The sequence below is a fragment of the Coregonus lavaretus genome (genome assembly GCF_964263955.1).
Source record: "Coregonus lavaretus genome assembly, chromosome: 33".
In the NCBI taxonomy this organism is placed as follows: domain Eukaryota; kingdom Metazoa; phylum Chordata; class Actinopteri; order Salmoniformes; family Salmonidae; genus Coregonus; species Coregonus lavaretus.
The window spans coordinates 35,282,664-35,304,297 of record NC_140020.1 but is presented as its reverse complement, the minus strand read 5'-3'; the positions used below and the strand labels follow the sequence as shown (position 1 = coordinate 35,304,297).

Below are 21,634 nucleotides of genomic sequence, written 5' to 3'. Positions count from 1 at the left end.
GCTAAATACTGAATGCATGCATGCACGCACACATGCACACACTCACTCACAAATGCAAGCAAGCACACACACACACACACACGAATGTGAGTAGTAATCCTTTGTGGCAGACTTGACTTGGGAAGAAGTGGTAACTCTATGACAGGGTCAGATGGCTGACAATACAGGGAGAGAGAGAGAGAGAGTGATGGAGAGAGAGAGAGAGAGGGGGTGGGATTAGCAACAGACGGAGCTAACGGGGGTTAGGTCTGTGTGCTGGGCATTGGCTGCTGGCCTGTCAGAGTGGGGCTGATTTACCCATGGCTTATAGCCACTCCTCACACGACACACACACACAGACACAGACACACACACACACACACACACAAACACACACACATACACAGACAGACAGAGGAACAAGACAGGAGCAATCCTCTTATATAACCACAATGAAGGATGTGCATACTACTCCCTCCGATGATGCTGTGTGTGGCAGGGCCAGGGGTGTCTTCGTGCTGTTGTCTAGGAGGGGTGTGGCCATATCTCTGTTTGTGTACAGTGCATGTGTAATGTCAAGAGTCTTTGTGCCCCATGTTAGTGAAGCATCTGTGTTAGTACTGCATGGTAGTGACTGTGGCGATGCATGCGGATTTGGGTGGGATTTTTCACCTATGCTTTTCCACATATGACATCATATCTCACGACACTCACAACACACTATTTTTATTTCCTTCTCTCGAAAAAACAGAAAGGAAAACGCAGCACACTGCTGCTCATGCTCCCAGGTGATATTTATTTATAACAAAGTTTCGACCCTTAGGTCTTCATCAGGCATCTGGATGTGCGTATGTTCTTCAGCTTTTGTACTTCTCTCTTTCTCCCCATCTGGCCCTACTTTACTTTATCTCTTATATTTCTTACCTTCCTCTATCTCTTCCTCTATCTCTTCCTCTATCTCTTCTGCTATCTCTTCCGCTATCTCTTCCTCTATGTCTTCCTCTATCTCTTCCTCTATCCCTTCCTCTATCTCTTTTACTCTTTTGTTTTTCATGCTCTATCTATCCCACTCTCTTTTCCTTTCCTCATCACTCTCTCCCTCCTCCCCTCTTGCGTATGTCGTGTGTGTCATACTGATACGTTACAAGCATGAACTAAGACCCTGTCTCTAATTCCATGTGATCTAATGTCTCATAGCAGACAGATCATATAGTCTACACACTGTATGTAAATGATCTAAGCTACACACACACACAGTCTTGTACAGCTAACCTTGTGGGGACACACAATTCAGTCCCATTCAAAATCCTATTTTCCCTAACCCTTTATTTTTTATATATATTTTTTTTACCCCTTTTTCTCCCCAATTTCGTGATAGTTACAGTCTTGTTTTCGTGATAGTTACAGTCTTTTCCTATCGCTGCAACTCCCGTATGGACTCGGGAGAGGCGAAGGTCGAGAGCCATGCGTCCTCCGAAACACGACCCTGCCAAGCCGCACTGCTTCTTGTCACACTGCTCGCATAACCCAGAAGCCAGCCGCACCAATGTGTCGGAGGAAACACCGTACAACTGGCGACCGTGTCATCGTGCATGCGCACGGCCCGCCACAGGAGTCGCTAGAGCGCGATGGGACAAGGACATCCCGGCTGGCCAAACCCTCCCCTAACCCGGACGAAGCTGGGCCAATTGTGTGCCGCCTCATGGGTCTCCCGGTCGCGGCCTGCTGCGACACAGCCCGGGATTGAACCCGGGACTGTAGTGACGCCTCAAGCACTGTGATGCAGTGCCATAGACCGCTGCGCCACTTGGGAGGCCCCTAACCCTAACCCGTACTCTTACCCTTACCCTAACCCTAACCTTAATCCAAAAACCTAACCCTAAACCTAACCCTAGCTCCTAACCCTGACCCTAAAACTAACCCTAGCTCCTACACACACACACACACCACATACACTTGTGGATGACAGATGGACATGCGTGTTATACTGTTGTTCTCGTTTAATGGAAACTGGCGAGGCTTTTGTGTCTATGTAAGCGTGCATGCGTGTGCATTTGTCTCTAGGTGTGTGTGCTCCCATTCAGGGAGAATGACTTCCTCTCCAGAGGACTGAATCACTTAAATCAATCTAATGCATCACCTGAGTTAATCAACACCCACCCACACACACACACACACAGACACACAAACACACACTCTCTCTCTCTCTCTCTCTCTCTGGTTCTTAGTGTCTGCTCCACTGACATACCAACAAAATCTCATAGTTTCCCTTCGAAATTCAACGTATTATGGATTATTTTTACAAGGTTAATTCCACATGCTTACAGGGTTTAAACAGAAACAAAAAAGGTTAACAGTTTAGGCATTAATTCTGAGTGGTTAAGGTTAGGGCGATGGTTTGGGGAAGGCTTAAAACAAAATAAATAAAAACGACATGCTAGGTATCATCAGTATTCATAGTATTCTCACGGCTTACTAGAGCATTGTGAACTGCCGTAGCGCAGTGGTTTAAGCAGCGTGCTCCAGCTCAGATCCTCATGAGTTCGTGCCCAGTGCTGGGTGATTGTTTTTCAATTTTTGTTTTGTGAGCCCCGAGGAAGGCATATATCGACGTACTCAGGACCTTTTCAAATGTCTGAATTCGCCGTCTATTTCTAGTGACCAGCCTGGACATACACATACAAGGGAACCAAGGGAAGAAGGGAGGGGGTTGGTTTAGGGAATATGTGTGAATGTATGTTTGTATGAAAGGCAGGGCTTCTGAGAATTGTCTGCCTGTAGTGCAACGTTTGATCTGTGCATGGGAATGTGTGTGTGTGTGGGTGGGTGGGGGTGATTAGAGAGAGCAGAGGGGAGAGCAATCCCTTTCTGTGTGACAAAGGGGTTTCAAGGTGTGCTTGTCTGATAAAACACACACATACTTTCTCACACACAAATACACACATGTTGATTGCTCACTCTATTAAATGGCTGATAAGTATCACTGTGCAGTGGTAGACAGCTGTTGTCTTTGTATTCGATCTATCTGTCTATTTGTTGGATGCTTTTATAAGGGGATGAGCGTTGAATTGCCTGGTACAATGGAACGAATGGAATAGTACCAAAAGTGTCAACTCTGCGCACCCTTGAGCGTTTGCAGAGTGTTTATAGTGTTCAGATAGCATTTTTGAATAATATTTATAGCATTCGTAGTGTTAATAGAACATTCTTGAAGCGTTTCTCACCTCGTCTCAGTGAGGTGTTGCTTTAGCAGGTCTGGCGCTAGTCGTTAGCTGAGTCATGCTGCCCCTAGCTCACCACAGCCAGGTGCTCTCTCTCTCTCTCTCTCTCTCTCTCTCTCTCTCTCTCTCTCTCTCTCTCTCTCTGTCTGTCTGTCCTTGAAACAGGCCTTGTGTTGTGTTGGACAGAGTGCTGTAAGGGATTATGGGTCAGCGGCTGCCCCCTCCTGTAGCGCTACCTGTGGAAGGAAGCGTTTGATACCGAGGCCAGAGAGAGGGAAGGGAGAGAGGGAGGGAGGAGAGGAGGAGAGAGAAGGCACGGACCTGCTGTCGGGTCTTGATTTTTAATTTTTTCTTATAGTTGTAAGGGGGTAGATCAGCTTTAATATTGCAGATAGATTGTAACTTCCATCAATGTAATTGTCTGCATCACTTCCAATCCCCCATGTTTTTTTTTCTCGCAAGTATATATATATATACACAAACATACACATACATATATACACATACATATACATATCCTTTTTAAAAATATATTTCCCTTTATTACTTTCCAAACCCAATACCCCTTCCCTAATTGGAGTAAACTAGTGAACAACAATGCTTAGGCCTCTACTTCCAGCTTATACATACTATATTCATTTTATGGACACAGTCAATTTTACAATAGATCTATTTTGTTTGTTTTTACTCCTGAACTTCCTCTACCCTCAACCTCTCCGATCATTTTCATGATGTCCATCTGTTTGCTTCTATATGCCATATCTTTCTAACAGTGCTCTTTCACAAAAGCTCTCAACATATAACCTACATACTTATTATGGACACAGTATACTTACATTATTAGTTATCTTGTTGTTATTAGTTGTTGTTAGTTGTTATTTGTCCCATCCTTCAACTCCATTCAACACCACCCATCTATCTTTTAATGTCACGATCGTTTAAAGACTCGTGGAACCAAGGCGCAGCGTGATAAGCGTACATTTTATTAAAGTACACAACACGACACAAAACAACAAACAAACGATACGTGAAGTCCTAGGTTACACAAAACAAACCTTAACGGAACAAGATCTCACCCCGACTAGTGCCAAACAGGCTGCCTAAGTATGGTCCCCAATCAGAGACAACGAGATACAGCTGCCTCTGATTGGGAACCACCCTGGCCAACATAGATCTAAACAATCTAGAACATCAACATAGAAAATATAACACAAAAACTACACACCCTGGCTCAACATTTCAGAGTCCCCAGAGCCAGGGCGTGACACTTAACACCATCCATATTGGATTTCTATTTGCCATATATTTTTCAACTGTACTGTGATGTTTTACAAAAGCTCTGAACCTTTCTATTCTCGTCGTTTCTACAGATTGTAAATTGAAAATAAACATTTTTGCTAAAAGTATTATTATATTATTGATCGATTGAGGGAGGGAGGAGAGGAGGAGAGAGAAGGCATGGACCTGCTGTCGGCTCTTTGTGGTGGACTTACTTCATATGCCAGCAACCTTTCTCTCTTTCTTTGATTCCCACTTTTGGGGGACAGGGGTGTAATGTGACATGGTATAGGGACAGTGTCCTGAACTACTCACTGCTTATGCATCTTGTTTTAGCTGATGTTCTGGATGGGATTATGGTGGAAATGGTTAGAGTAGGAGGAGGTTGTCCCGTGGCATCATCCAACCCTAATAAAAGGCTTTCCTCTCCCTCCTCCTCCTCCTCCTCCTGTTTAATAGTGTTAAATATTAACCCAGCTAAATGCATGTGCTGTTTCCCCGTTTGCCGCATCCATTATTTAGCAGCCAGGCAGGGAGCCAGTCACATTCGTTTAGTCAAACAGAGGCCTGTATCTTTCTTTGTCTCCATCTCTCCTTTTCTCTTTCTCTACACGTCGTTTTTGTATTCTTCTACCTCTCATTGTCTGTTTTTCTCTTTAACTCCCTTTCTTTCTAGCTCACTCTTGTTCTGTCAAGCCTTCATCATCCCACCCTCCTCTTTCTCTCTCCATCAGACAGTATACAAATGGAGATGATATAAGAGGGTTGCATCTCAATACAGTATGCATTTTGTTGGGACTGTCAGTTTACACTTGGCCCCTCTCCAGTGTGTTTCAATATTGGGATCGATCCAATGTTCAGAAGAGTTTAGCGTGCACTCCTCTGCTGGTCCCTTCAGCTTTTAGAGCTGGATAAGTAGGTATCATATCGCTTTATTCTATCTGATAGCTGGCCTGGTTGGATTTCTGATCGACCGTGTTTATTTGTTCAAAGTGAGTCCATTCAATATGGGAAATCCAATGAGAGCACCTGAGGGAGGCAGAGAGTAAGCATGTAGGGGAGACTGCAGAGGATCCGGTTGCTCTACTGTAGATATGTGTGCAGAGGCATTACTGCTATAGCATACAGTATAGAAAGAGGAACTAGCTAGAATGTTAGCGATAGCTATTAGGGTTCATTGCCTATTAGTGGCAACCATAGTGACCATAGGTGTACTATACCATAACATAATGTATTGTCTATGGATTCGACTGGTAAAATTGTATGTGCAGACTAACTCTACCAAGCTTAGGATAACAGCTGAGCTTTAAAACACAAAGGACAGGTTTTATAGTGACGGTGTGATATTTGAACAGGTTTAGAAATCATGCTCTTATTGGTCAGAAGGGTCTGAGTGTACCACTGTAGTGCGGATGGTACCGCCCTGGTACAATATGTAAAGCGCCAAGCCTCATCCTATAGTTAAAGTCCCAATGCAGCCATTTTTATATTATTATCAAATAATTTCTGGGTAACAATGAAATACCTTACTGCAATAGTTTTCCATAAAAAACTTGGTTTTGAACTCTCTTTGTTATTGGTCTATTAACTAATTTACCACCAGGCAAGCCGAAACTCCACCCATACAAAACCTGCTGATTAGAAGGTACTGTGTATATTGTATTTTCAACCAGCAACTATCAGGAAATAACTCTAATCACATTTGTTCACACTTTTAAAGTGTTAGTTTCATCAGCTGTTGTAAAATATGATACACAACACAGGAAAAACAGAATGTTGACTGCACTGGGCCTTTAATGGATACTAAACCCTCCTATGAGTCTAGAGTGGACCAACTGCATGTTCTCCATATTTTACTCTGTCTTCGGCTCTATTTCTCCCCCCTCTCACTTTTAGTCAGTGTCTCTCCATATCTCTCCCTTCCCTCTTCCTTTCGTTTCCTTTTCTCTCTCTTTCTCTCTTTTCCCCCCGCCTTTTTTCTATGCATCGCACTTTCTTTTTGACTGGGTTCAACCTCAAGAGATTCTGCTGATTCGCCGTTTCACCCTTTTCTCTTCCCTCGCTCTTTCTCTCGCTCTCTCCCCGCTCTCCATCTCTCTCTCTCTCCCCTTTTCTCTATCCACCTCCCTTTATCAATGTTTAATTTTTCCAAAGCAGGCCTGCTGTAACTGCGAGCTGGATTGTCCCGCTAAAATTAGACAAATGTTGAGGTTATTAACACTCTACTACTTGCCAGGAACCAAATACACTGCGATGTTGCAGCACTGGGGGAGACTTATTACTGCGCACCATGCATGCGTGCCTTGCTCAACCTGGCCCAATCCCAAACCAATCCCTTGCCCATACCGCTAGGTCATTGTTGATCTACTGCGTGTAACCATATTGCCTATGGCTGTCCACAGCTTCCAGGACTGTAAAGGGAACCAGTAAGGGCCTATGGGTAGGGGACGGTTAGTGCTATCCGGTTCCCTTCGGACGTGCCTACCCTAAACCCTAACCCTAAGCTTAACCCCTACCCTAGCCATAACCCTTACCTAACCCTAACCTTAACCCTTACCTTAACCATTTTAAATTTAAACTTCAATGGGGTATGGACGTCCCAAGTATCCCTGATAGCAAGGGGATAGGGATGGATTTGGGAGTGGGACATTACAGTATACAGTGCATTCGGAAAGTATTCAGACCCCTTCCCTTGTTCCACATTTTTTTATGTTACAGCCTTGTTCTAAAATTCTGAATACTTATGTAAATGTAATATTTCTGTTTTATTTGTATTTTTTGAAAATTGTATATTTAAAAAAAAAACATATTTTTTGCTTTTTGTCATTATGGGGTATTGTGTGTAGATTGATGAGGGGGAAAAAAACGATTTTATAAATTTTAGAATAAGGCTGTAACATGACAAAATGTGGAAAGCAAGGGGTCTGAATACTTTCCGAATGCACTGTATATCTTCAACTACAGGCCTTTTGAACACTCCTTCACATAGTTACTGGAACACTGCTTCATGTGTACATTTCTTATGGTCTCGGACATTCAAATGAATTCATAAAGCAGCAACACTTTACTTTACAGTGTGATAATTACTATAGAATTATACATTTTAACAAGTGTTATGATTACTCATTGTTTCATAAGTAACTAATCAAAATATTTGACACAGTACTTACAGAAATACCTCCCCCAGACACATAGCTTCCCTCTAGTAGCTCTCTGGAACAGCCAAACAGCCTCAGCATTGTTTGGCTGTAGTGGATTACCAGGGTGTTAAACTGTGCACCTCAGCAAATAGCCGTTGCCAAATAGATGGATCTGTTTGAGGAGGGTGTAATATATGGAGCTTTCAGCTGTTGTTCCTGGGTATACTCACTGTCATGAGCACAGCTCAAGGTGAGAGGGTGGTGTAGCTGTGGTACACTGATTTACTGTTACTTGGCTCAAGTGAAGGTGAGAGTGTGGTTTAGGTGTAATTGTGGCAGTAACAAACAGCCAGCAGCCCTGTACTTTACTCTACTGTATGTGGGATTTAATTGTTTGAATGCATAATAAATAAAATGTGTCATGGGAGATTATTCATACTGGGGCCATATTAGACAAATTCATTACCGCTCTGAATGTGTGTGTGTGTGACTGTGAGTGTGTGTGTGTGCGTGAGTTTGTGCACATGAAATGTGCATAAACTCAGATGCTTGAGTTTGTGCATGAGTTTGTGTATGTGTGTGTGTATGTGTTTGTTTATTTAAGAGGGCATTATGTGCCCTATAGCGCTCTCTGTCATCGGGCTGTGATAAGAAGCTGTTCTCTCGCTCTCACTGTGGAAGACTGGCTGTGCACTGTTGCAGTAGATGGTTAGATGCCCTGGTAGATTCTCTCTCTCTCTCTCTCTCTCTCTCTCTCTCTCTCTCTCTCTCTCTCTCTCTCTCTCTCTCTCTCTCTCTCTCTCTCTCTCTCTCTCTCTTCTCTCTCTCTCTCTCTCTCTCTCTCTCTCTCTCTCTCTTTGCCTCCTTGCCTCTATCTCCCTGCCTCCCTCTCTCTCTCCATCTTTGTCTCTCTGAGCTGTGGGAGCAGGCAGCAGACCAGCAGACTCTGTCCCGACCCCTCCCTGGCAGGGTGATGTATGACTGGGCATGTTTGACGTCAGTCTTGGCCCGACGTCACAGACATCCACACTCACAGCCTTTTTTCCTTCTCTCACTGGCGGCCTTTCTCTTTTTCTCGTTCTTTCTTCTGCTGGCTCTCTCTATCATTTTTCTATCTGTCTCTCGCTATCCCTCTCTCGTTTTATCTCTCTCTGGCTTTCATTCTCCTACTCTGTTCTCGCTCTCTCGCTGTTTTTCCATTTCCCTCTCTAGATCTTTCTATTTGGTACTCTCATACTCTCCCTCTTTTCCTCATTCTCTCCCTCCCTTTGCTCAGTCTTTCTCGATCAGTCTATCACTAACCATTGGCATAGCCTCACACACACACACACACACACACACACACACACACACACACACACACACACACACACACACACACACGCACACTGTCACTCCCTGTAGTGCAATGTGTACAAAACAGGTTCTGTCAGGTGAAGAGTCCACTCACAGCAATTTGATTACATCCACAAGGACCAACCAAGTGCTATCCCTGGGTTGTATTGTCTCCATAAGCGTCCCTAGTTGTAGCTCTCCTGACAAGTTCACTTTGTTTGATGCAAAGAGAAGAGTCCCTTCCGGCTTCCAACACTAAGCGTGGGGACTATGAGCACCCATGAAAAAGCAGATAAGTTGACTTTGAGGGGCCGAAATAGATTTTTAAAGTTTCATCTGCCTTGACAAGATGAGGAATTGGCCCGGTTTTCCTTCCTTCCCTCTCTCCCTTCCTCTTTCTTTCTCTCTCTACTGTCTCCCTCTATTCTTCACTCCAGTCAATCTGTCCATTATGTGAGTGGCATTGGTGGTGACAGGGACAGTGTCATACTGTGGAAAGATAACACAAAGGATCATGTGCCTGGAGTTTAGGTACTAGTTCAACCTCAAGTGTCATAGGGGTCATCCCAGGCTAAACATCTTGGGCTTTGTCTTTAATCAAACAGAGAATAGTCCTTGTGATGCCATGAGGCATGCCATTAAGGTTTATATTTTATAGACAATGATTTGATACTCCAATACTATCTGTATATGGTTTTGTCCTTATTTTGAGACAGGAGCACAACCCCCCAAAAGATAAATGGCACATTCCGAGGGCATACTCTTTAGATGCTTTTGGAGGACAGCATTTACCTTTCTCAGACCTGAAACATTCAGCATATTGTCAATAATTGTTTATTTAAGATGAGAGTTCAGTCTGATAAATGTTCACTATATTCACGGGACCACCCATACATAAAATGTATGCACGTTGGATAAAAGTGTCTGCTAAATGCTATATACTGTATACCATGGTTTCATGTCATTGTACAGGCCAACTGTTTTCCCGAGGCAGTCTGTCTGTGTGCTTTTCGATAATATGCTTTTTGGACGCCTGCCTGCCTTTTTAGAGAAAGGCGAAGAGAACAGTTTAAAACCATAAGTCCTGCATTTTTTTTCGGGCCCGAAAGATTTCGTTGCCAGGCAACCTCTGGAATGAGTTTTCAATTTAAGTCACTTCCAGTTCCCATCTTTGACTAAAGCATCTAGATCATTCTTCCGACTACACTGCGGGGGGGTCCCACTCTCTCTCGTTCGAGAATGTGTGTGAGAGCACTCTCTCCCCCTCTCTCTCCCCCTCTTTCTCTTCTCCCCCACTCTTCATTATTTCCTCTCTCTCTCTCTCTCTCTCTCTCTCTCTCTCTCTCTCTCTCTCTCTCTCTCTCCTCTCTCTCTCTCTTCCCTCTCCCCTCTCTCTCTCTCTCTCTCTCTCTCTCTCCTCTCCCTCTCTCTCTCTCTCTCTCCTCTCTCTCTCTCTCTCTCTCTCTCTCTCTCTCTCCCTCTCTCTCTCTCTCTCTCTCTCTCTCTCTCTCTCTCTCTCTCCTCTCTCTCTCTCTCTCTCTCTGCTGTTGTGACCTCAGGATTAAGGTTGGAGCAATATGTAATTATGTTGTGTTGTTTGATTCTCTGCAGCTCCAGATGATCTTCCTCTGCCATTTATTTATACACTCAGTGCCCAGCTTATTAGGTACACCCATCTACTACCGGGTCGTACTCCCCTTTTCCTCCAGAACAGCCTGAATTCTTCAGCGCATGGAAACGTTGCTCAATTGGTATCAAGGGACCTAACGTGTGCCAGGAAAACCTTCCCCACACCACCGCCACCAGCCTGTACCGTTGACACCAGGCAGGCTGGGGCCATGGACTCATGCAGCTTACGCCAAATCCTGACTCTGACATCAGCATTACGCAACAGGAACCAAGATTCGTTGTACCAAGAGATGTTTTTCCACTCCTCAATTGTCCAGGGTTGGTGATTGCGTGCCCACTGGAGCCGGTTCTTCTTGTTTTTAGCTGATAGGAGTGGAATCCGGTATCTGTGACAAGGACTGATGAGTTGTGCGTTCCGAGATGCCGTTCTGCACACCACTGTTGTACTATGCTGTTATTTGCCTGTTTGTGGCCTGCCTGTTAGCTTGCACGATTCTTGTCATTCTCCTTCAACCTCTCATCAACAAGCTGTTTTTTGCCCGCAGGACTGCCGCTGACTGGATGTTTTTTGTTTGTCACATCGTTCTCGGTAGACCCTAGACACTGTCGTGCGTGAAAAACCCAGGAGGCCGGCCGTTTCTGAGATACTGGAACCGGCACGTCTGGCACGACAATCATACCACGCTCAAAGTCGCTTAGGTCACTCGTTTAGCCCATTCCAACATTCAATCGAACAGTAGCTGAATGCCTCGATGCCTGTCTGCCTGCTTTATATAGCAAGCCACGGCTACATGACTCACTGTCTGTAGGAGCTAACCATTTTCATGAACGGGCCACTGAGTGTATATTTGTTTATTTTTAAGTAAATGTATAATTGTGTCTTATCTCTGTGACCAAAAGTATGTGGACACCTGCTCGTCGAATATCTCATTCCAAAATCATGGGCATTAATATGGAGTTGGTCCCTCCTTTGCTGCTATAACAGCCTCCACTTTTCTGGGAAGGCTTTCCGCTAGAAGTTGGAACATTGCTGTGGGGACTTGCTTCCATTCAGCCACAAGAGCATTAGTGAGGTCGGGGACTGATGTTGGGTGATTAGGCCTGGCTCACAGTCGGCGTTCCAATTCATCCCAAAGGTGTTCGATGGGGTTGAGGTCAGGACTCTGTGCAGGTCAGTCAAGTTCTTCCACACCGATCTCGACAAACCATTTTCTGTATGGACATGGCTTTGCGCACAGGGGCATTGTCATACTGAAACAAGAAAGGGCCTTCCCCAAACTGTTGCCACAAAGTTGGAAGCACAGAATCGTCTACAATGTCATTATATGCTGTAGCGTTAAGATTTCTCTTCACTGGAACTAAAGGGCCTAGCCCGAACCATGAAAAACAGCCCCAGACCATTATTCCTCCTCCACCAAACTTTACAGTTGGCACTATGCATTCGGGCAGGTAGGGTTCTCCTGGCATCCGCCAAACCCAGATTAGTCCATTGGACTGCCAGATGGTGAAGCATGACTCATCACTCCAGAGAACGCGTTTCCACTGCTCCAGAGTCCAATGGCGGCGAGCTTTACACCACTCCAGCCTACGCTTGGCGTTGCGCCTGGTGATCTTAGGCTTGTGTACGGCTGCTCGGCCATGGAAACCCATTTTATGAAGCTCCCGACGAACAGTTATTGTGCTGACGTTGCTTCCAGAGGCAGTTTGGAACTCGGTAATGAATGTTGCAACCGAGGACAGACGATTTTTAGCTCTGTGAGCTTGTGTGGCCTACCACGTCACGGCTGAGCCGTTGTTGCTCCTAGACGTTTCCACTTCACAATAACAGCACTTACAGTTGACCCGGGGCAGCTCTAGCAGGGCAGACATTTTATGAACTGAATTGTTGGAAAGGTGGCATCCTTTGAAGGTGCCATGTTGAATGTCGAATGGTGCTCACCTGTCCAACGCTTGGTCATGACAGAAAAGCAGAGCAAGACATAGGCTGTTGAAAGTCACTGAGCTCTTCAGGAAGGCCATCATACTGCCAATGTTTGTCAAAAGAGATTGCATGTCTGTATGCTCGATTTTATAAACCTGTCAGCAACGGGTGTGGCTGAAATAGCCGAATCCACTAATTTGAAGAGGTGTCCACATACTTTTGTATACATAGTGTAGATAAACAACTGAAATGTACTTTGGTGTTTACTGTGGGTGGACTGTCGAATGGCTCTCACCTGTCCAATGCTTGGTCATGACAGAAAAGCAGAGCAAGACATAGGCTCCAAAAGCCCATGTAAGTACTGAAACCTATAGCAAACAAAGAATCTCCACATTGTTCACTGCGGGTCAGCCGGCTGGTATGCTGGATGGCTGTGACCTTGACATTTCTTTGTTGACTTCTATCTGTCCATATCAAGTGAATAATGACAGATAAAGAATAGATTAAACTGTCAATATTGTGTGGTTCTATCTCCTTTCTTATCTCTCCCACCTTCTTCTCCATTGGTTAATTCCTTGACGGAGAGTCTATCAGGTTTGGTCGTCCAGGTGTTGAGTGCTACTGTCAACATGAGAGTGGAGCCGCTGTCATCTCGCTGCAGTTTCTCATCAACGAGGTGAGTGATGAGGACAGGAACACACACCTCATCCAACACCAGACCTCTTCTACTGACACTGTCTCTCTCTCGCTCTCTACACCTCCGAACCCCTTTCTATCTCCTTTCTTCTCCACTCCAAAACATCTCCAACACTCTTGTATCTCTATAGATATGTGTGCGTGCATGTGTGTGTGTGTGTGTGTGTGTGTGTGTGTGTGTGTGTGTGTGTGTGCGTGTCTTTGTGACTCAGCAGCTGCAGTAGACCCTGTGGGAGCTCTTTCCCTGTCTGCTTGAAATTCAGCCTCTTTCACCAGGAGATTGAGAACGCCATTGCAAGCTTGTGTGTGCATTGTATACTGCTGTTTAACTGTGTGTAAATGCTTTCTTCTCCATCCCTACCACAGGGGGCGCTGGTGAGTGCTCTGGCAGACGACAGCGTGCACCTCTGGAACCTGAGGCAGAAGAGGCCCGCCATCCTCCACTCACTCAAGTTCAACAGAGAGAGGTAAGAAACCTGGAACCTCCTAGGTTCCTCTCCCTCTCTCTCTCTCTCTCTCTCTATGTCTCTCACTCCCTCTATGTCTCTCACTCCCTCTATGTCTCTCACTCCCTGTCTCTCGCCCCCGTATTCTGTCCCTCTCAATTTCTGCTTTTAGTGCAGCATACATCAGCAGATGTCACATAGTGCTTATACAGAAACCCAGCTTAAAACCCCAAACAGCAATCAATGCAGATGTAGAAGCATGGTGGCTCCTTAGAAAGGCAGTAACCTAGATAAAAACCTAGAGAGGAACCAGGCTCTGAGGGGTGGCCAGTCCTCTTCTGGCTGTGCCAGGTGTAGATTATAAGAGTACATGGCCATTAAGGCCAGATCGTTCTTCAAGATTTTCAAATGTTCATAGATGACCAGCAGGGTCAAATAATAATCACAGTGGATGTAGAGGGTGCAACAGGTCAGTACCTCAGGAGTAAATGTCAGTTGGCTTTTCATAGCCGAGCATTCAGAGGTCGAGACAGCAGGTGAGAGAGAGAGAGAGAGAGAGAGAGAGAGAGAGAGAGAGAGAGAGAGAGAGAGAGAGAGAGAGAGAGAGAGAGAGAGAGAGAGAGAGAGAGAGAGAGAGAGAGAGAGAGAGAGAGAGAGAGAGAGAGAGAGAGAGAGAGAGAGAGAGAGAGAGAGAGAGAGAGAGAGAGAGAGAGAGAGAGAGAGAGAGAGAGAGAGAGAGAGAGAGAGAGAGAGAGAGAGAGAGAGAGAGAGACAGTGAGAGAGAGACAGTGAGAGAAAGACAGTGAGAGATAGGGTCTAAAACAGCAGATCCGGAACAAGGTGGCACTTCCGGTGAATAGCCGCAGGCAGAACAGTTGAAAAACTGGAGCAGCAGCACGACAAGGTAGCACGTCTGGTGAACAGGTCAGGGTTCCATAGCCACAGGCAAAACAGCAGAAACTAGATCAGCAGCACAACAAGGTGGACTGGGGACAGCCAGGAGTCATCAGGCCAGGTAGTCCTGAGGCATGGTCCTACGGCTCAGGCCCCTGGAGCGAGGGAGAGAGAGAGCAAGAGCGAGGGAGAGAGAGAGAGATGGGGGAGAGAGAGAGGGAGAGAGATGGGAGAATTAGAGGGAGCATACTTAAATTCAGACTATAGGACAGACTGATCCTAGCCCCCAGGACACGTAGACTATTGCAGCATAGATACTGGAGGCTGAGACGATACCCCCGGACAGGGCCAACCACTTTGCCAAAGCACAGCCCACACCACTTAAGGGATATCAACAGACCACCAACTTACTAACCTTAGACAGGATGAGTATAGCCCACGAATGTCTCCTATACCGCACGAGCCTGAGGGGGTGCAAGACCGGACAGAAAGATTACGTCAATGACTCAACCCACTCAAGTTGAGTATAGCAAAAAAAGCCTGGCACGATGTGATGCCACCTAGGGACGGCATGGAAAAGCACAAGTAAGCCAGTGACTCAGCCCCCATAATAGGGTCAGAGGCAGAGAATCCCAGTGGAGAGAGGGGAGCCGGCCAGGCAGACTACACTCAATCATATGACCTACTGAAGAGATGAGTCTTCAGTATAGACTTTAAGGTTGAGACAGAGTCTGCGTCTCTCATATGGATAGGCAGACCATTCCATAAAAATTGAGCTCTATAGGAAAGCCCTGCCTCCAGCTGTTTGCTTAGAAATTCTATGGAAAATAAGGAGGCCTGCGTCTTGTGACCGTAGCGTACGTGTAGGTATGTATGGCAGGACTAAACCGGAGAGGTACGTAGGAGCAAGTCCATGTAATGCTTTGTAGATTAGCAGTAAAACCTTGAAATCAGCCCTAGCCTTAACAGGAAGCCAATGTAATAGCACTGGTGTAATATGATGAAATATTTTTGTTCTAGTCAAGATTCTAGCAGCTGTATTTAGTGTTACGAAGGTGGAAAAAAGCTGCCCTTGAAATATTCTTGATATGTTCGTCAAAAGAGAGATCAGGGTCCAGAGTAAAGTCGAGGTCCTTCACAGTTTTATTTGAGACGACTGTACAACCATCAAGATTAATTGTCAGATCAAACAGCAGATCTCTTTGTTTCTTGGGACCTAGAACTAGCATTTCTTTTTTGTGCGAGTTTAAATGTAAAACATTTGCCGCCATCCACTTCCTTATGTCTGAAACACAGGCTTCCAGGGTAGGCAATTTTGGGGCTTCATTGACTATGAAGTGAGGGATCTAGCATTAAGGAGTCCTATTACAATCTCTTTCAATAATGACAGGAATGGAAGAGGTCTTGTGTTTAGTAGTGTGTTTAGTAGCGTGTCGCGTGCTCCTGTCTGTTCACTGGCAATCGTTCTTCTCTATATAAACTAAGGCTTATGTATAAAGGGTATCTGTCAGTCCTGTCCCGCCCCAGGATAAAGGTGGCAAGTGCACCTGATGTCCCTCTTTTATCCTCCTCCCCCTCTCCTTCTTTCCAACCCAGCAACTACATTATTCCGATCAATCGCTCCTACCCAGCCTACTGCAGATGTGACCACACACACACACACTCACACACACACACACACACACACTCACACACACACACACACACACACACACACACACACACACACACACACACACACACACACACACTGTTCTTTGAGTATTTACAAGCTGTTAGGTGACACAATGCTGAATTATGTAATCTTAGTATAATTGGTCATTCATAAAATTATTAGAAAGCATCAGTAGTTTTTTTATTTTACTACATTTTGACTCAATAAGTTTGAAGTCAAATAGCAAGTTACTGGAGTGCAGAATCACCTCACTTCAAGTGGGAGGGGTCAACTTTCTGCTCCAATGACAGACGCAAGGCTTAACTATCAGAGCAAATAATGGTGTTCCTTCCATGATCCCTCAGCCTTATAGGGGAAGGGGTTAATCGTTAGAGCTAACGCTGCTGATGTGACGGACAGGTGCCCAGCAGCGTCTTTATAGGCTGAATGTGTTCCTGCCGAGTCTGTGACTGTGTGTGACATTTAGTGAGTGTGGCTCTCGAACACAGCCTGCCTGCCTCCCTGAGCAACAGGAGTGAACTCAACAGTCCTGTACACTGAACCCACATGATTATCCCCTCCCTTCCTTGATATTCTGTGTGACTGAAATGCTCTCACACGGCTTGGGATGTTTTTCAAACAGCCACAGCCGACCGAGTCTACTTATCACACCTCTAAGTGACACTGATAAATGGTGTTGAAGTAACAATTTTGAAGCAACATCATAACAGAATGTGTGTAGGGCGTATGAAGACAGCCATAGCAGTGACTAAAGAGGTTACTTTATGTTGTTGACCTCTGTAGGGTTTTGGGGTGAAAAACATTAGTAAAGTGGAGCCTGCTTGGCTGAGGGACACAGTCACGGATAATAACACTCCAGGTAGTAGCAACGTTTTTGGTTTCCACAGATCTAAGATCAGCTTAGCCTCACCCAATGTTGAACTACGACAAACTACTCTTCATGATTAGAGAAAGATCATGTCCCCAAACTCTCAACCGTGTGCTCCCCCTTCCTTGTCATTTCCTTCGCCATCTCCTTGTCTCCTCTCCTTCACCACGCTGATCAGAAAATAGTTTGTGTTGCAGAAATCCCTCCTATCCACAACTATAACTGATCCAGTCCCATCAGATAAGTGGAGATGAGGACAGAGAAAGTCTTGTTGGAACACTGTGTTCCATTCACAGAGTAGTGGCTGAGTCAGTGGGTTGGTGAGAGGGGCTGGAGGAAAGAAGAGGAGGGGAGGAGAGAAAATAAGAGAACAGGAAAGGAGTGGAGAGGAAAGGAAACAAAAGGAAAAGAGAGGATTGGAGAGGAGATGAGAGGGGATGAGAGGAGATGAAAGGAGAGGAGAAGAGAGGTGAGGAGAAGAGTTTTGCCTAGTCATTGTGGCTGTGGGGACTCTGTCGCCTCCTGGCTGCAGATGCAGGCTTTCAGCGTTTTTTTTTTTTTTTTACTGGCCGAGTTAGATGAAGCTGATTTGATACAGTCTCCACAAACAGAACCCCAACCACAATATATACTGCATACTGGGGGAACAAATCCACAACATAGTTCATTAAAAATCTGTTGCACTGGGTTACTATAAGGGAGTGGAGAACCACATGTGTTTGGTCTGGGACTGGTTCTGTGTGTGCTGGGCCGGTTAGTTCTCTACCCAGAACTCTTATTTAGGCTCCAAGTCAACGCTGATCTGACAGCACAGCCAATTAAAGGGTAAGCTTTTAAAGAGAGTGGGGACAGAGGACTTAATTGGCCAGCTACTTTTTAATAACACAGCCCACACACACACACACTGTGTGCACACTCCCACCACTCACACACTTCACTTACACACTGGAGCTCTGTCAAGTGGCTATAACGTTGCCTCTCATTTCATTACTATTTTCACCCCTTCTTTCACAGGAGGAGGAGATGAAGTGAGGGACGCTGGGCTGAGTGAGTTATATAAAAGGAGGACTGGGGACACAGATCTTTTTTTGTATGTGTATTGGGGTAGTTGCCATTTGGCCAAATCAAAAGTATTTTTTTTTTTAAACATTCTAAAATTAAAGATGAATCCGCAGTAGGGCGAAACAGCGCCACTGGCCGCACCACCACCGTTGTTATTGTTTTTGTTGCCGAGCTGAGGAAATGCAGTACATATCGTGCTCCGAGGGGAAAAAACAGTGTTCATTATATGCAGTAACTTCTTTGTTGTTGTAATATCACAAACGGACGTGGCTGTTTCACTATTAAGGATTCCAGCTTTAAAGTAAAAAAACATATCTAATTGTCCGTAGAGCTCCGAGGCAGGATTGTGTCGAGGCACAGATGTGGGGAAGGGTACCAAAATATGTCTGCAGCATTGAAGGTCCCCAAGAACACAGTGGCCTCCATCATTCTTAAATGGAAGAAGTTTGGAACCACCAACTAGCTGCCCGGCCAAACTGAGCAATCGGGGGAGAAGGGCCTCCTCAGAGACGGAAGCCACTCCTCAGTAAAAGGCACATGACAGCCCGCTTGGACTTTGCCAAAAGGCAACTAAAGGACTCTCAGACCATGAGAAACAAGATTCTCTGGTCTGATAAAACCAAGATTGAACTCTTTGGCCTGAATGCCAAGCATCACGTCTGGAGGAAACCTGGCACCATCCCTACGGTGAAGCATGGAGGTGGCAGCATCATGCTGTGGGGAGGTTTTTCAGCGGCAGGGACTGGGAGACTAGTCAGGTTCGAGGGAAAGATGATCGGAGAAAAGTACAGAGAGATCCTTGATGAAAACTTTCTCCAGAGCACTCAGGACCTCAGACTGGGGTGAAGGTTCAACTTCCAACAGGACAACGACCCTAAGCACACAGCCAAGACAACGCAGGAGTGGCTTCGGGACAAGTGTCTGAATGTCCTTGAGTGCCCTGCCAGAGCCCGGACGTGAACCCGATCTAACATCTCTGGAGAGACCTGAAAATAGTTGTTCAGCGACGCTCCCCATCCAACCTGACAGAGCTTGAGAGGATCTGCAGAGAAGAATGGGAGAAACTCCTCAAATACAGGTGTGCCAAGCTTGTAGCTTCATACCCAAGAAGACTTGAGGCTGTAATCGCTGCCAAAGGTGATTCAACAAAGTACTCAGTAAAGGGTCTGAATACTTATGTAAATGTAATATTTCAATATGTATTTATTTTTAAATTTGCACACAAAAAACTAATAAACTGTTTTTGCTTTGCCATTATGGAGTATTGTGTGTAGATTGATGAGGGGGAAACAAATAAGGCTGTAACATAACAAAATGTGGAAAAAGTTAAGGAGTCTGAATACTTTCCGAATGTACTGTAGTTGCAATAAACTATGTCTAAGTAATAAACGTATATGGCCACCTTAAATGTTAAGTTTATATCCAATTTAATGAACTATTTAATGCATTAGTGCTTTGAATTTGTCCTCTGTTGGGACATTATAATTAATGTTACTATAAAGGTTGAATGATTCCCAAATAGGCAAGAAAAATATTTTTACTCAGTAGTAGTTACTTCTATCTTTCATATTCATATTCTGGCATTTTAATTGAAAAACACAATTTCCTTGTACAATGATGATACCCAAGTGTCTCGCCATTACATTTTGGGTAAGATTCACAGTAATGTTACTAAACCTAGACAAAAAGCAAGTTTACTTATGTATTATGATAATGTTACCTGCCTCATGCTAACAATTATTTGTACATTTTGTCCAAGACAACACGTTTTTTTTCCTTTCATTTATCAGTGTCACACCGTAGGACATTATGTCACACTGATGGACAATACACAATAGGCAGTCAGATTGTACGGTTAATCAAACATAAATAATGACACTTTCAGAAGTTTCTTACCACTGTGAAAAGGCTTCCAACCACCAGTTCTAAACACCAATAATGGATCCTCATGAAAGGGATTTAAAGTGTACTCATTCCAAAGACAGGGACTCAAAAGCATTTTGTATTGTTATTTTTCGTCACTACCTCCCCGAGTCGGGAGTGGATAATTTGCGGGCCTGCTGCCTTCCTTGGATTTGGCAGCCAATTCTTAGGCTCCCTCTCCGTCACCATGGTAGGCACAGAAAGTACCATTGAAAGTTGATAGGGCAGGCAAATTAGACGTCAGAACCACGAAGCGTCACCAAAAGCGGCCGGGGCGCCCGAGAGCACCACGCATGGGTTTTTGGTCTGATAAATACACGCATCCTGAAGGTCAGGAATTGCCACAGTTATCCAAGTAACGTTGGAGCCATACCTGATTTAATGAGCCATTCACAGTTTCACTGTATCGACCGTGTGTACTAAGACTTGCATGGCTTAATCTTTGGGACAAGAATATGCTACTGGTAGGATCAACCAGGTAGCCCCCCACAACATTGAGGTTTACCTGGGCATGCAGCGAGGCACAGGGGCACAGTCCTCCAGTGATGGAGGATACCCATGCACACTCGTGCGCACCCAGTGGGAGGCCACAACCTATCCACAGCCGGGAGACAAGGTGCCGCTCAAGAGGTGTTCCTTTGGAGGGTTTTTGGAGTATACCACACAACTTAGCCAACGACGGGGTTTGAGAAACTGACCACTGAGACATATGGGTTGACTGGTTCTTGCTCGAAGTGAGACTGGCCGGTCGTATTGGAGGCAGAGTGAACAGTCTCCAAAAGAGGCACCACTGATGGGGCCCTCCCAAGGTGGATCACGTATGCCAATCGGTCAGGATGAGAGAAACTGATAGGACAGACAGAGAGGTCTAATGCAGGGAGTGAGACCAGGAATGGGAGCACCACATCCAGTCCCCATTAGCTGCCTGCACCATCACTAGGTTCCTGCCTTTCTAGGGAGTTTTTCCTAGCCAACAAGCCTCTACATCTGCATTGCTTGCTCTCTGGGGTTTTAGGCTCGGTTTCTGTATAAGCACTTTGTGACAAGGGCTCTATAAATACATTTGATTGATTGATTGACTAGGGCCAGGTAAAAGAACCAGACCCTCCCCAGGTGGCAGAGACAGACCCAGAGGTCGCCAGAGTAATCAATGATCACCTGCCCGAGAATGAGAAACCAGGCGTGGGAGAATGAATATGTAATAATTGCACTCAGAACCACTTAAAAATATAAAAATTGCAACAGGATACAAATAGGCCTAATGCAAATAACTGTCATGTGCTACGGCAATGTCTTCTGTACTTCCTCATTGCAAGAGAACCCTCCTAATCACAGAATTGTGTCACACCAAGGGGACATTGCTTTTGCAAACAAAATGTAATCAATTAGAACTATTTAGAAATATATTTAGTAATATATCACAATTTTAACCAATTTAAGTTTAAGTTAAGTTTTTGCCATTATGAAAAAATAAAATAATAATCAAAACTGATTCCCCTACCTTTGTTTCATCACAGGAAATGACATCATACAGTAGGTAATCAGTGACACAGGGAGTAATACACAT

The 21,634-nt window shown here is 45.0% G+C and overlaps 1 protein-coding gene across 2 annotated transcripts in view; it reads left to right on the top strand.

Annotated features, from left to right (window-relative positions):
* The window catches only part of LOC311108719 (syntaxin-binding protein 5-like), a gene marked incomplete at both ends in the record, with an annotated part of 136,316 nt that overhangs the window by 37,994 nt on the left and 76,688 nt on the right, over nucleotides 1-21,634 (top strand). For both annotated transcript variants that reach the window (XM_084151441.1, XM_084151440.1), the window contains 2 exons: nucleotides 13,098-13,179; nucleotides 13,566-13,666. In XM_084151441.1, coding sequence (XP_084007567.1) covers nucleotides 13,098-13,179; nucleotides 13,566-13,666 — 183 coding nt within the window. The remainder of the gene's footprint in view (nucleotides 1-13,097; nucleotides 13,180-13,565; nucleotides 13,667-21,634) is intronic.